This window comes from Setaria viridis, chromosome 9 (assembly GCF_005286985.2).
Source record: "Setaria viridis chromosome 9, Setaria_viridis_v4.0, whole genome shotgun sequence".
NCBI lineage: Eukaryota > Viridiplantae > Streptophyta > Magnoliopsida > Poales > Poaceae > Setaria > Setaria viridis.
Genome location: NC_048271.2, coordinates 40048406 through 40064119, shown reverse-complemented (window position 1 = coordinate 40064119; position 15714 = coordinate 40048406). Strand labels below are relative to the sequence as shown.

Below are 15714 nucleotides of genomic sequence, written 5' to 3'. Positions count from 1 at the left end.
AATCATTTCTAGTTAAAGTGGATTTTATTTATCGTATACATTAGAATCATTTCTTTCAGTGTAGAGTCAGAGCTTGATTAGACATATACTAAAACTCCTATCATCAATGATTCAATAAGGTTGATTAGCTGGTTCTCCAAGCTAACTAGTGGAGCCATAAAAGCTTCAGTTCATATCCACCCGATATTCTAGCAGTAACTGAACTACCTTCAATAACTTAAAATCTAATTCTGTACACAATTATACAATGAGATAGAAACGAAGCACTAATTACACACGATCCAAGCGAAGCACAACTACTAACCTAATATGAAAAAAAAAAGTACGAGACTTTCTAAGTAGTAGAGATTCACTTATGGAGTTTCCCTTTTCTTTTGATTCAAAACAGGGCGCTGTCAAATTTTAAACCAACCATGGAGAAGAGTATTTTAAATGGAAAGCAAGAGTTATTTAACCTTCTGTTGAGCAACTTACTTTTTGTGTAAGGATTTAAAGTAGCGGTTATGTGTTCAACACCCTTCATCGTCTAGTTGGCATGTGGTCGGGAAAACTTCAATGCCGAGGCACCAAATAATATTGTTGTAGACTTATAGTACAGGACATTCGCTGGCTTTTAAATGGAAGTATTTGGTGTGTAAGTGTACATCGGCTTTGACTCTTGATCTTTGTCGCCATCCCAGCCAGGCGCTTGTGTGAGATCAGCCTGTGACCTTTTCTTAGCAATAATCTGATGCCGTTCCATTACCATGTCCAACTGAAAATAAAAATGAACTCAGCTGCTAGATCGTATGAAAACTCAAAACCATCAAGTGACAAGTTATAAAACCACAACTTCTCCGCAAAAGAAAAACCACTTCTCCGGGGAGGAGAGTGCATCAGGGCACCACAGAATTCCAGACTTTCAGAGAGGATCAATCTCATTCTTGCTTGTTATTGCTTCTACGGGAAAAAAAGACCGTCGTATCCAAAATGGACTAATCCATACGTTACATACGCATTCTTTGCATTTTTTAACTGTCGCTAGTATGGCTGTCAGCAATGACAAATTGACAATGCCGTCCTACTACCGCCGCGAAGTCCGACGTGGACGGCTGAAGTATTCAAACATAGAAATGAGTCTGAATTCTTATCTAGTCCTAGGTACTTCAAATTCTTTTGAATTATTGCTTCCGCCGTAAATAAGCCGCTGAGCAACTTCACAGGATGTTGTTGTGACTGTCTGTTGGCTCCATTATTCAGAAATCAACCGGGGTTTCTTCTCCCTGTTCGTCAAAAATACTGCAATGATCAGTGCCTGATGGACTGTTCAGCGATCGCCTGCACGGCTGCCCTTCTGATCCTCCTCCTGCTGCCGCCATGTGCATCCGACGACAGGATCGTCCCCGGCAAGCCGCTCTCCCCTGGTGCCACCATCGTGTCGGAGGACGGCAGCTTCGCCTTGGGCTTCTTCTCCCCTTCCAACTCAACTCCGGCCAAGCTCTACCTCGGCATCTGGTACAACGACATCCCCGAGTTCACCGTGGTGTGGGTCGCCAACCGAGACGCCCCCGTCACGAACGCCACGTCCCCTACGCCAACGCTCTCCCTGGCGGCCGGCACCACGGATCTCGTCTTGTCCGACGCCGACGGCCGCCCTGTCTGGACGACGAACGTCACCGGCGCCCCAAGCACCCCTGCGCCACCGCCCACTGGCCTCGCCGCGGTGCTTCTCAACAACGGCGACCTCGTCATCAGGTCCCCCAACGGCACCGCCCTGTGGCAGAGCTTCGAGCACCCGGCCGACACGCTCCTCCCCGGCATGAAGATCCGGGTCAGGTACAGGACGCGCACCGGCGAGCGCCTGGTGTCGTGGAAGGGCGCCGGCGACCCCTCGCCGGGGAGCTACAGCTTCGGGGCGGACCCGGAGAGGATCATCCAGCTGTTCCTCTGGAACGGGACGCGCCCCGTGATGCGGAGCGCGCCGTGGACGGGGTACATGGTCGCCGGACAATACCAGGCCAACACCAGCCTCGTCTACGTCGTGTTCGTCGGCACCGAGGAGGAGATGTACCTGACCTACAGCCTCGCCGACGGCGCGCCGCACACCAGGTACGTGCTGGCCTACTCCGGCGAGTACCAGCTCCAGAGCTGGAACAGGAGCGCGGCGGCGTGGTCCGTCCTCGGGGAGTGGCCGGCCGGCGGCCCGTGCAGCCGCTACGGCCGCTGCGGCGCCAACGGCTACTGCGACGGCACCGCCGGCGACGCCGTCCCGGCGTGCAAGTGCCTCGACGGCTTCGAGCCGGCCAGCGCGGAGGAGTGGAGCGGCGGCGTGTTCTCGGGGGGCTGCCGGCGGAAGGAGGCGCTACGGTGCGGCGGCGACGGCTTCTTGGCCTTGACGGGGATGAAGTCGCCCGACGGGTTCCGGCGCGTCGGGAACAGGACCTTGGAGGAGTGCGCGGCGGAGTGCCGCCGGAACTGCTCCTGCATGGCGTACGCTTACGCCGACCTGCGGCTTAGCAGCAGCTCGTCGACGGGGGACGCGACGAGGTGCCTGGTGTGGGCCGGGGACCTGATGGACACGGTGAGGATGGGCGACGTGACCGGCAGCGACACCCTCTACCTCCGGATTGCAGGCCTGCGTGCTGGTTTGTGGCGCCGATTTTACCTTTGTCTATCTCTGGCGACCGTCCGAAATTTACCACTGGAATAATTTGCCATTCAAAATGTGTCAAGTAGAATTTGGAGCATTTTGTTTTGTGGGCTCTGCATATGTATGAAAGAGAATTACGTTCACTTTGGACAGGTGAAAAGGCAAGGGCCAATGCACTGAAGATTGGATTGCCTGCAGTTTTGACGAGCAGTGTTTTACTACTCGCGGGCATTTCATTCGCATGGTTCAAGTTCAAAGGTATTGACTGCAACTCTACAACTCTGTCTTCACTCGTCCAATGGAGAATCACTGCTGATCACTACAACATAATATTTTGGATGCAGGTAAAAGAGGAAATGGGAAAAGGCTCAAGAAGCTCATTTTGGGAAGTATGGGTACCTCTGATCAACTTGGGGAAAGAAACCCTGGCCAGGATTTTGTGTTGCCCTTTGTCAGATTTGATGATATTGTGGCAGCAACACGCAATTTCTCCGAAGCTTATAAGATTGGGCAGGGAGGTTTTGGGAAAGTTTATATGGTAACTCCTTCAGTAATTTGTTAGTTGTTTCATATAGTCCATTTTACTAGTTTATTAGTCACATTTAATTGTCTGTATGCAATGTTCGCCTACACGGCCGTGTAGGACGTTTACACACTGTGTAAACGTTACTCAATGGCCTACCGTGTAGTTTAAGCCTAAACGGTGATTACACGGTTCAACCATTTACACAGGAAAAAACAGTCGTACACGGTCTAAACGGTATACACGAAACGGTGATTATACAGTTTTACACGGTGAGTAGACCATTTTAAACAACATTTAGGCGATAGGAAAGTATGAACTGCAACTAAGATAGTGTTTGGTTCGTGCTAAGGTAATGTAAACGTAAAGGGAATCAGATTACAATATAGTTGGTGGTGGAATGGGTGATTGCCCTCTTTGTTTGGTTGCACTCTGATAACGTAATCAGATTACTGTGTGGGTGCTATATCTGATTACGGTGGGGGAGGAGGGGTAACAAGCTTGTATAGATATTATTTAGGTAAGGGATTCGATTACAGTGTCAATTGATTACAAACCACCGCAACTAAACGTATGTAATGGGATTCGTTACCTTCTGTAATCAGATTACGTTACATTTGAGCCAACCAAACACCACCTAATTGTGAATCACTATGGCATTTGTTATTTGATTTGAAAACCATCAACTAGTAACACCCAACCAACTTTAGTCAATTTGACTTTTAAGCTTTGTAACTTTTTATATTTGGATGATGAAATATCAAAATTTCTAATTTTCATTTGCATAAAGTATGAATTTTATTGCAATCTTAGAAAATGTGTAGCCTGTGTATACAACGTGTAACATGCCCTACTCGCTACTCGAGGGGTGACCTAACGACTACCATTTAGCGTTTAGATAAACATTGTATGTATGTCAAATGACAAACTCTATAATTGAGTAATATTTCCTGTAGGGAATGATTGGTGGCCAGGAAGTTGCTATCAAAAGGCTAAGTAAGGACTCTGAGCAAGGAACCGAGGAATTTAGGACTGAAGTTATTCTAATAGCCAAATTGCAACACCGAAATCTAGTTCGGCTTCTAGGATGTAGTGTTGAGGGTGATGAAAAGATCCTGATTTATGAGTATTTGCCCAACAAAAGCTTAGATGCTATCATCTTTGGTATGGTCATTGACACACCAGACCTCTTAAGAACATCCAAAAATAAAAATGTTTATATGTTGCTCCAAAAGCTTATATGTTGCCTTTTATTTTTCTTCTACATGTAGATAATTCAAGAAAAATTTTGTTAGACTGGCCAACACGATTTAACATAATCAAAGGAGTTGCAAGAGGGCTTCTTTACCTCCATCATGATTCAAGATTGACCATAATTCATAGAGATCTCAAGGCCGCCAATGTTTTACTAGATGCAGAGATGAGACCTAAGATAGCAGACTTTGGCATGGCAAGGATCTTTAGTGATTGCCAAATAAAAGCAAATACCCGACGTGTCGTTGGAACATAGTGAGTAAAATTTGAACTTAGCTTATCAAACTAATAATTACGTTCAATATATTCAATAATTTCATGTAGTGAAATGGCCAAACAGTGGTTACATGGCTCCGGAGTATGCAATGGAAGGTGTCTTCTCTATCAAGTCTGATGTCTATAGCTTTGGTGTGCTACTCTTGGAGGTTGTTACGGGCACAAGGAGAAGCTCCATGGATGGCATCATGGGTTTTCCAAACCTTATAGCCTACGTGAGTACATGCCTTTTGCAAAGTTATCAACTAAATTCTATATCTAGACATAATAAGACTATTATAATTATCGCAATATTTTTTGGATATAATAATACTATTATAATTACCACAATCCAATAAATGATATTTTGGTTATTTCAGGTATGGAACATGTGGATGGAGGGGAACATAAAAAATTTGGCAGATTCATCTATTACGAATTCTTGTTTGCTAGATGAAGTTTTGCTATGTAGTCATGTAGCACTCTTGTGTGTTCAAGAAAAACCAGATGACAGGCCAGTTATGTCAAAGGTTGTGTATGCTCTGGACAACGGAAGCAATACCCTTCCATCCCCCAATCATCCTGCATACTTTGCACATAGGAGCAATGAAATAGAGCAAGCAAGGGACGATATCCAGAACTCTATGGGTAGTTTTACTCTTACAAACATAGAGGGTAGGTAAATAATTATATATCTTCTTTATGTGTCCCGTGCTCTTAAAAGAAAGGCTTAACAAAGGTCGTGCATCATGTGATGGTTTATTTGATAGTTTCTATTAGTATTCATAAATTTTGGTTTTTGTAATATAATTGCTTTATCTTCCTTTACATTGATCTAAATTATGTGGTAAATATCTTGTTGCAACGATTAGTTTTGGTGTTACTTGATTGGAGCCTTCTCATATTCTTATGCATTTGCTCTGCTTCTGCACATGCTTCATTAAGCAGCTATAGGTCTCTTCTCTAAAATCCAAAGAGTAAATTGCACCCATCGTACAACAACTTGTCAAGTGGGTGCAAATTGGTCCAACAACTTGTAGAATGCTCGATTTACTATAAGTGCAAGTTAGTCTAAATTTTGTAAAATGCTCAATTTAGTGCAATAACTTGGCAAATCGGTGCACCTACAGTCCAAATATTACAACGATAACTTATTAAGCAAAGTAAATGGACATGTGAATTTTTTTTTGCAATCAATAAAGTTGTTGATAGTAACCAGGCTGTTGTTTCTCAAGTGGGTACGCAACTTATTTGTTCATTAGTTAAACTTTAATAATATTTTAGAATTACGTCATTGCTATTACTGAAAGACTAAAGTCTAGGAATCTTAGTTTTTTCTGCTCTTCAGCTCATGTATTCAACAACGATATACAAGCATGTTTGTCTCTATTCTTTTAGCTGGTGAATTTGTCAATATTGAATATAAAATTAAATATTGTTAATAATAATTAATTAATATGAAGATTCTAAACACTGAAGGTTCTAATCTTGATCAAATACATTGTCATTGCGACGCAAATGTCAATCATCAAATAATGTTCAATAATTTATTTCGACACGAATCTATACCCTAATCCGGCAATAGCAAATATGTTACTAGTTAAAACATTTGGACTACGGATGCACCAATTTGTGAAGCTATTGTACTAAATTGAACATTTTACAAACTGTTGGATCAATTTGTACCCACCTATCAAGTTGTTACACTGCATTTTACAAGTTGTTGGACCAATCTACACCCACCTAACAAGTTGTATGGTGGGTGCAATTTACTTAAATCCAAAAGACGTGCGCTTTGATAGGAAAAAAAGAAAACAAATAATGGAAAGTAAATTAAACTACACTTTCATAGGAAAAAAAGTATGTAACAGAGGACATAATATTTGAAACTATATACTCCCTCCAATCACAAATATAAGCTGTCTCCAATATATGTGGTTCTAGGAATGTTCTAAGTCAAACTTTTCTAGCTTTGACTGATAATATCTAATAATCCAAATATAGAAATTGATAATTAGTGTCACCTTAAGAACTATGTTGATAAAATGCTCATAATTTTTATCACAGGGGTATCCAGTCGTATATGTAATTGGTAATTAAGTGAAGAATCGTAAGTATGTCATGAATATCAACAGTGGGTTAGGAGATACTATACTAAATCCTGCCAAACTATCCGGAAACTCCAGTTGAGGTGTGCTTAGTGCGGTTGTCTTCCACTCGCCAACACTCCGCACCACACTATCGTCCACCTTCACCCCTTTCCTTAGGCCGAGGCAGACCTCGCTAACACCAACACCCCTCCCAGCTTCGGTGGAGCCATCACGGTTGAAGTTGCCTCACGCAAAGCGCCGATATCACCAACCTCTACAAATTGGATGCCCCATTGCCAGCCCTTCCTCCAACATCACGGTGGGCGGCGCCCCAGTCATTCGCCCCTGCCATCGCCAACGAGCTTTTTGGGCATTTCCTCTACGGTTGAAAGCCACAGAACCTACATGAACTAAGTTCACTTGAGAAGATTCCCGGGATGAGGAAACTGCAAGACTACAAAAATCTCCAAATAAGTACTACGCTGGCAATTTCCTCCATTCTCACAAAGAAAAAGGCACTCCATACATTGCCATCATCGACGAATGATAATTCCTCACGATTGGATGGATAGCCGAGATTTCCTAAGGAGTCCCTTTCGAGCACCTACGGTCACTTTGCGCACCATACTAGCACCCTCCACCCTCCCTCCTCGGTGCCAGCACCCCTCTTGCCGATATCGCTAACCAATTGGATGCTCCCAGTGCTAGCCCTCCCTCCAACACTGCGACGAACGGCATCTTTATTATATGCTCCTGCTATCACTGTCGGGTCTTTTGGATATTTACTTCACAATTCAAAGCCACAAAACTTACCAACTTCAAAATTCTAACATGAGAAAGCTCACAGGAGGAGAACTCTAAGTATGCAAAAATCTCCGATAAATTCTATGCTGACAATTTCCTCCATTCTCACCTGTATAAAAAGGTACTCGGCACATTGTCACCATTGACGGCTGATAATCCCCTTACGATTGGATGGACGGCCGAGATCTTCTGAAGAGTCCCTTTCGGGCACCGGCGGGCACGGCTTCCGATTAAACTCCCCTTGGTCGACTCCGCGTCGCCCACAGATCCATCGGTGAGATCTGCCATCCCCATCTTCCCGTGAACCAGAAACCTAACGCGGAGCGGCGCGGGGGCGACCGCCGGGCGAGGCAGGGCAGCGCACGCGCACGCAGCGGCCACCGTCGTCGGCGGATCCAACCACCATGGGCGGCGGCAACGGCCAGAAGTCCAGGATGGCCCGCGAGAGGAACGCCGAGAAGAACAAGGCCGCCAAGGGTGCGCCCTCTTTAGCTATTAATTTCCTCACCGTGCCGTCGGGTTCGTGGCGTTTTTCTCGCGTGGTTGCTCTCGGAGTGCTACGATTTGATGGATCTGCGTGTTTCTGATGTGCAGGGAGCCAGCTTGATACCAACAAGAAGGCCATGAGCATCCAGGTACCCTATCTAGATCTGCGCTTGAGGTTTTATGTTTTGGTGTTTTCTAGTGGAATTTCTTTATGGATTGATAGGGTAGAGCGTGCTTATAAGATTAGTCTGATGGTTTAGCGGCTGCTGTTGTGACCTAGGTTGTCCCTTTTCTACAATCCTTACCATTAGGAACTAGGAAGGTGAATTTGATGTGGGGATGCTATAACCGATAAAGTTTACATGATTGGATCTGTGTTATGCGACTATTAGGTATACACCCTGCAAATCAGTGACTAAAAACGAGATGATTTGTAGATTTATAACCAAGAACACCGATAATTCAATTGCCTCGGTTATGTGTTAGTAACTTATTATCTGATTGAAAAAGGCTACATATCTGACTTTGTTATGACCCCAGCCTAAACTACCACTGGCGTTTGGACTCAGCTGCTTGCTCTGCATGCAGTCAAATGGAAGTCGGATGTATCCATTGTGTGTATACTGTATAGAACTACGCTCTGATTTAGGCCAACGCTTGCTGCCACTCTACGAGTAGAGGGGAGGGGATGTGCATCATGATTCATGACCTTTCCCTGATGAGTCAGGCTGGCCACATCCTTCCATTTCATAGTTTTTCTCTAACTTAAAAGTAGGACCAGTGAGCAAGCCAGTCTTATGGTTGGTTATATTTTTAACAAGGTTAACAGAAACCAGGTGTCTCTAGCTGCATTTGGCTTCAGAAATAACTTTATACAGTACCTTATCCCAACTATTGCCAAAGAAAACAACTTAGTCCAGTTATTTTACCTGTGCTTGGAATCCCAGCCAGTGCTCTAAACTGGCATTGGAACTGAACCTGGCTTGTGCTCCTTTTTTTTTTTTTGCTGTGTCTGGTCTCCAGAACTATGCGGTGCTGTGATTATCATTTGGGGTAACTGTATAAGTTGTAATTATCAGTTTACTGATTTATATCAATTAACACTGTTCTTGTTTCTGATATAGTATTAGTTAGTTTCATGCAACCTTTTATCAGTTTCCTTGTGGGGAACTGCTTGTTGGAGTGCACTGATTAAAATAGAAGGTTTTAAAAATTTCTGGGTATGCTAACTGGATTAATTTAGGCAACTTTTGGTTTTTATTGCATATTTTGACAAGCTGTTAGCTTCAAGTACTTTACTGATATTCTTTTGGTGAGCATGAACACAGTGCAAAGTATGTATGCAAACATTCATGTGTACCACGACTGAAGTGAAGTGCCGGGAGCACGCCGAGGCTAAGCATCCAAAGTCAGACGTGTACCAGTGCTTCCCCCATTTGAAGAAGTGAAAGCCTGTACAAGCAGCCAGGGTGCCATGGCCATGAAGTTCAAAAAACGTGTCTGTCAGCTGTGCGGTTTGATCACCCGTCAGTATAGGGGCTCCCCGTTACCGTTACTGAGGGAGTTCGTTCCGTGGTATCTGTCGTCTATCATGCGTCCTGTCCTATGTTAACTAACCTACATAAGAAAGTGATGTGGTGTCTAATGAAACTGTTGTCTGCTGGTAAAACCTGGTTTCGGAATGATGAGTTTCATGTGCAAGCTTGATCTTTTGTTTGCGCCCTACCCTGCCTAAGATTCTTTTGCAAGTACAGTTTATCGTATTTTTTACTCCAAATATAGTGCATCTGTCTCTACTTCCATAGTAAACAATGGTTTTAGTATTCGGCTACTATTCGTGTGTCTTGGTTTAGCAAGCAACTGTCCATAAACATGCATATGTTTTACGAAATGATGCGAGTTGTTTTCTAAAACAACTTATTAGTGCAGGAAGGATGTAGAATTGTATAGTAGCTGTTTGCATAACATCGTTTCATGCCGTGCATTTCGAGCAGGTCGACTGGCACTCTAGACGAACTGTCCTAATGGAAGGGGAGCACCGTTGTGTACTTGTGTTCCAAGCCGCCAAGCGTACCGATGTTTCTTTGTCATGGCTGCCTCAAGCCGGTGCAATCAAGACAGTGGTATATTGGTATTTGGCAGATGGTTACTGATGTGGGTGAAAAGTCGGTACATCGAAGTTCTCAGACTTAGCGATGGTGTCCAGTGTCCACTGATTTTTAAGAAGCAAATGCACCATTTGCGCCAAGTGAAAAACATGTATTTACGATCTTTGAGGTTTTCTGCACCTCAGTAAATTTCTAGTGCGAACGATGTGTATACAGCATTTGGTTTTAGTTTTTGATAAACTGAGAATTCAAATACGAATTCTTTCTAGAATTCTCATGGTCAACCCGACGTGAATAAGAAGGCAAAGCAGCAAACAAAATGCTGAAATGCACAAGGAAAAGACGAACTCATACAGCCCCAGTGTGATAAAAGTGGCCCATGTAAGCTACGCGGCGGCCCAAAGTGCTGTCAGTGAGAGCCCGCGGCGGTGCCCTTTCCCTCCTCCCAACTCCAAACAAAACAACTCAAAAAAATTCCAAAGCAAGCCGCGAAGCCGTGTGACTGAGAGAGAGAGAGAGAGAGAGAGAGAGAGTGAGGGAGGGAGAAATCGAGGGAGAAAATGGCGGACGCCGCCCGGTACGAGGTGCAGCGACGGCGGCAGATCGAGGAGAACAAGCGCAGGATTGAGGAGCTGGGGCTGCGCCACCTCGCCGCCGCCGCCATGCCCCCTAAGGTCCGTCCCGGTTTCTCGGTCGAGCTGCCGGCGTTGCCTCCGAGGAGCCTCTTTCTGACCCCAGTCGATTGGGGTTTCCGCAGGCCAAGCAGCTGAAGCTGAAGCACAAGGCGCGGGCGCCGGGGGCAGCCGCTCCGCCTCGGCGGTCCGGCCGCGTGGCCAATCTCCCCGACCAGCCCGATTACCGCGAGGTACGTTCTGAAAGATAAACGCGAACATTGATTTCTTCGTCTCTGAAAGAATGCGAGCGGAAGGGAGTGCGCTGTGCGGGCTATCTCACCGCAGAAGATCCTCGATTTCTTTATCTCTGATATTGCTTTATCGATTCGAATCATAGTTGCAAGTGTCAACTAACATGAAAAGCGTTTTGATTGGTGTGTCTCTTCAGAATGTCAAGAAAAAGATAGTAATTGGTCCGACCGCCGCAGAAAGAAGCTACGCCATCGCCAAGGCCAAGGCCAAGGAGCTGGAGGGCGAGCTGCGTGCTGACTACCCCACCTTTCTGAAGACCGTGAGCAAGTACTATGCCACTGCATTCTCGCTGGTAATTGACACCTCAATTCAACCCCCATGATATGCTGCTGTAAATTGGATTATCAGCTACCCCTTTAGCTGCTGATGTGTGGGTTGGTGAAATGGCAGTCACTCCCGCCACATTTCTGTAGGGAGCATTTACCAGAGCACGGCAAGGTGATCACGCTGGTGGATGAGGAGGATGACGAGTTTGATGTGCAATACTATAAAGGGCCAAATGACCGTGGCTACTGCATTACCAGCTGGAGAGGGTTTGCCACTGACCACAAGCTGGACGATGGTGACTGTCTGGTGTTCCAGCTTATTCAGCAGAGAAAGTTCAAGGTGAGGTCATAACTTGTTCTGTGCAGTGGGCAGTGGGTGGTGCCTAGGACCTAGGTGAAGATAAGTTAGGCTTGGCAGTCTTAGCAGGAAGGTAGCAGCTATGTACCTAGGCAGCCAATTGTTGAAACATGGGTTTGCTACGATCTCACTTGCAGATCACAATTAGCAGAAATACTCAATAATTTTGATACCACCAGAGTTGACTTTTCTTGATATCAGAAAAGAACCTGACAATGAATGGGAAGATAAGGGATATAGGGAACAAAATCAGTGAGGACTACGAGGTAGGAGTCATGAGGAGGCCAAATGGTGTTTAATCTGATGGATAACCACCTTTCAGGTGCTTGATGAAGCTTGAACATCACTACTATGTACAATCCTAGTTCCCTTAATATTTTGGCCAGAGATCTAATGAAAATTTTAACCCTTGCTCGATGGCCCAAGCCCCTCGAAAAGGCCAGTTCAACTCCATGACCAATTACCCCAAGTCTCTGTGTAGTGATCTCTCCGGGCCTCAAGAATTGAAACACCAGCTGGTCAGTCGCAAAACATTTCTTACATGAGTACTCAACAACATAAATTCTCCTGTGAGAATACCTTCTGAAGCTAGTCAAATCCCAAGTATTATTACTTGTTCCAGTTGATTGAGTAGACATATTTCAAGTTGAGAACCTAAGTTGTTCTGCACAGTGCTTTAAAACTAGGTTCTAGTTGGCTAGTAGGGTGGTACGTGCCTAGGCAGAGACGGTTGTGGTTGGAGGGGACACCTACTGGCCTAGTGTTTTGGTGGGATAGGCAACTGTTTTTGAAGCATGGGTTCTTCTTAATATAAATTCATTGAAGGAATTATGTAGCATGGTGGCCCAGTGGTGTAAGGTGTATGTTCAGGGTGGCTTTCCCAGAGTTGTGCACCCAAGTAGCCAACTAGTGAGGTTGAGCCATCGAGTTTATTGAGTTGTAACCATGATTGAAATTTTGCACAAGGTATTCATGTATGCATGTCATGGTATCATAGATCAAAATGTTCCAGTGGGGCCACCTGTCGAATCTATATGCAAAATGTCAAAGGTTCATGGCTTATTTTTGAACTTGGTTTTTGCAAGAAACAGTACACATTGCTGTAAAATGACTCCATTTGAAACTGTATTAGAAGAATCTCCGCAATGTCATATTTCATCGTAGCCTGCTGTCTATTATATGCCTTCCATTACAATTTGCGTTACTTAAGGACTAACTAGGAAAAAGACTATGTATTTAACTCACCATGCAATCTCTGCTGTGCAAATGGTGCAGGTATACATCATAAGAGCACGTTCTTACTTGAAAATGATGAGCTGAGAGCTTCTAACATCTTATTGGAGCAGGTAAATTATTATTTTCACTATTTTGCATTGGTTGAATTGAGTGTCACTCACACTATTTCCAAATAGGTGCCTATTTCATATATCTTACACAATCACTTATACACTTTGACCAAACTTTTAATGATATGTTGGTAAAATCATAAAAGATATGGGATATTCTACAAGTAATTTTGGTTCCTAGTAACCAATACTTGTCACCTAAGTATGATTGTTTGGATGATGTGGCGAGTATTAATGATCGTGTTTTGGACTTCTACGAAAACATGTCCGCACAGTGCTAAAAGCCATCCCCCCCCTCTCAAACGCGCAGGAGAACTGCATATTTCCCTTCCCCAGACCCCACCTTGTGTGGGAGCTTAGAGCACTGGGTACGCACAGGAGAACTGCGTATCATTATATTAAGTAAGAAGAGAGGGTTAGAAACCCTGGTTACACACCCACACACACTCTTAGTTAATCAGTGCTAAAATTCATGCTCATGCCACTGCCTATAGGAAAAAAAAGGCACAAAAACAATCAACGTATGGCTTCACATTGCAGCCAAGAATGGAGCAGATTGCTCCTCGTGTCTGATCTGGACCAGTTCTTCGCAGCTTTCACCCTTTTTTTGGTCCCCATGTGTATTCCTCCTAGCGCTTCACTGCTAGCCTCCATTTCTTTGGTAATGCATAGTATTAATCAAATGTAAGATCAGAACACATTTTGATCCCTGCTGATTATGTTTTCGCTTCATCCAAATTAGGTGATAATATTCTTTTGACTGTTTCATAATTGGGTATGATTCTATAGCATTCTTGCAGGAGCAGGCAGTAAGATTTTATTGGAGAACTACATCATTGAGCTTAAGTAGTCAAGTAATACTGGACAACAGAACATAAGTGGTCTTTGAACTTGTTTTTGCTAAACCCATCGAGTAGTTTTTTTGAAAACTATACAGTGGGGGAGAACCCATTGAGTAGTTCATTATAGCAATGTTCATCATGACCTTGGTTTGCTTCTAACCTCAATATTCAGCATTATAGCTTCTAAATTCTAGTATATGCATCTGGTGAGAGATGATGTTTGCTGATCAGAATTAGTTTTTTCGCAATGTTACAGTTTATTTTTAAACTTCCTGTGCAAACCTCAAACAATGTCATGCCAACTTTTTCCATGAGCAGTTGCATGGTTTTCCCCTATGTTGTGCTTTATGCTAACATTGCTATTAGCTGACGTTTGAACATTTTTTTTAGTTTCAGAAAAATGAGGAGCTAGTTGCGCAAATGGAGGGTCCACAATTTTGCTGTCTTTTGCCCATCAGGATCATCCGCTGGTCCTGTTCAGGACTCATCAGAGGTGTATTTTGTCTACCATGGGTCCAGGGCTTCTACTAACGAGTGCATATGGATTACCATGTACTGCTACAATGTTAATCTGGCCAGCATGTTTCAGCCTGACTTACTTAGCTGCAACAGCACTAAAATTCAGATCCTTACTCCTTCCATATGCTCCTGCTGAGGAGTACATGGGTTACATATTAGGATGCAAGTTTTTTTTTTGCTTCTTTTGGGTCATTGCAAGTCACTCATTTGAGCTAACTTGATTGGGGGATGCATGGATGTTGCGATGCAAATGAACTTAAAGTAGTGACCTAAAACCACCTATTGATGCCAACGTTTGCATACCTAGTTGCATGGTTTTGGTTTGATGGATAACACAGCTACGCATCATCTGATTTGTGAATGTTGATAAACCATAGCCAAATCCTAGTTCTTTTTTGAAAACATGTACTGTAAATAGCCACTAGCAAGCTTCACTGAAAGATTGAATGGCTCACAAGCTTCACCCAAAGATTGAACAATGGCGCCACTTCGAACTATTTGTTTCCGTACGTACACAGCCAGAGTTTGTGCTTTTCTCACGACTGATTTCTCAAATCCATCTGTAAACCTCACCAAGCGGTCAAGCGAAGTCTGGACCGGATCCTGGTCCCAGTCTCGGAATTCGGAAATCAACAATGAAGCTACCTACGTGTAATCGGTGAGGCATGAACATTTGTCGACATCAGGGGGGAAAATAATGTGAACTTTTTTTAAAAAAAATAAACGTGAAGCACTCACGAATTTGGCTGCTCGAGAAACCGAAAGAAAAGAGGAAACGATGCATCAGCGATTCTCCTTTTAAAAGGTCCTTTTCGAAAACAGACCGTGCAAGTCAATACTAATGTGCTCTCGGGTCATGCAGTATCTGCCATTCTGCCTGCAGTGATGTTTGGTCTTGTGGTCTCTTTGCTTTGCAGGCTCGCAGCACGTTGTCCTTTTCGGCCATACCAGAGCAGGGTTTAGTACCTGTCACATCGGATATTTGATACTAATTAGGAGTATTAAATATAATCTAATTATAAAACTAATTGCACAGATGAAGTCTAATTCGCAAGACGAATCTATTAAGCCTAATTAGTCCATGATTTGACAATGTGGTGCTACAGTAACCGTTTGCTAATGTTGGATTAATTAGTCTTAATAGATTCGTCTCGCGAATTAGTATAGAGGTTCTGTAGTTAGTTTTATAATTAGCTCATGTTTAGTCCTCCTAATTAGCGTCCGAATATCCGATGTGACCCTCCTAAAGTTTAGCATCTCGTATCCAAACACCCCTGGGGCACGTTTGGCACCCCGGACGAGCGTTGG

The 15714-nt window shown here is 44.0% G+C and overlaps 3 protein-coding genes across 6 annotated transcripts; all 3 read left to right on the top strand.

Annotated features, from left to right (window-relative positions):
- Positions 1-1153: 1153 nt before the first annotated feature.
- LOC117836859 (receptor-like serine/threonine-protein kinase SD1-8) lies at positions 1154-5544 on the top strand. Of its 3 annotated transcripts, none has more exons than XR_004636191.2 (7): positions 1155-2624; positions 2783-2887; positions 2974-3167; positions 4109-4316; positions 4424-4661; positions 4731-4897; positions 5042-5285. XR_004636191.2 is itself a non-coding variant. In XM_034716376.2 (7 exons), exons 1-7 carry the CDS (start codon positions 1298-1300, stop codon positions 5342-5344), a joined length of 2526 nt encoding a protein of 841 aa, XP_034572267.1. In that variant the 5' UTR covers positions 1158-1297; the 3' UTR covers positions 5345-5544. The 3 variants fall into 3 exon arrangements, 2 of the variants coding, with proteins under 2 accessions (XP_034572268.1, XP_034572267.1); XM_034716376.2 differs by having other exon boundaries at positions 1158-2624; positions 4747-4897; positions 5042-5544; XM_034716377.2 differs by lacking the exon at positions 4424-4661 and having other exon boundaries at positions 1154-2624; positions 4109-4148; positions 5042-5544.
- A 2265-nt stretch (positions 5545-7809) lies between these two features.
- LOC117838860 (uncharacterized protein At2g23090) lies at positions 7810-9766 on the top strand. Its single transcript, XM_034719045.2, has 3 exons — positions 7810-8032; positions 8150-8190; positions 9370-9766. The coding sequence occupies exons 1-3, from the start codon at positions 7960-7962 to the stop codon at positions 9487-9489; spliced, it is 234 nt and encodes a 77-aa protein (XP_034574936.1). The 5' UTR covers positions 7810-7959; the 3' UTR covers positions 9490-9766.
- Positions 9767-9907: 141 nt separating this feature from the next.
- On the top strand, positions 9908-14782 carry LOC117838858 (B3 domain-containing protein Os06g0194400). Of its 2 annotated transcripts, none has more exons than XM_034719044.2 (6): positions 9908-10823; positions 10907-11014; positions 11212-11367; positions 11466-11681; positions 12975-13045; positions 14284-14782. In XM_034719044.2, exons 1-5 carry the CDS (start codon positions 10710-10712, stop codon positions 13017-13019), a joined length of 639 nt encoding a protein of 212 aa, XP_034574935.1. In that variant the 5' UTR covers positions 9908-10709; the 3' UTR covers positions 13020-13045; positions 14284-14782. The 2 variants fall into 2 exon arrangements, with proteins under 2 accessions (XP_034574935.1, XP_034574934.1); XM_034719043.2 differs by having other exon boundaries at positions 14278-14782.
- Positions 14783-15714: the final 932 nt, after the last annotated feature.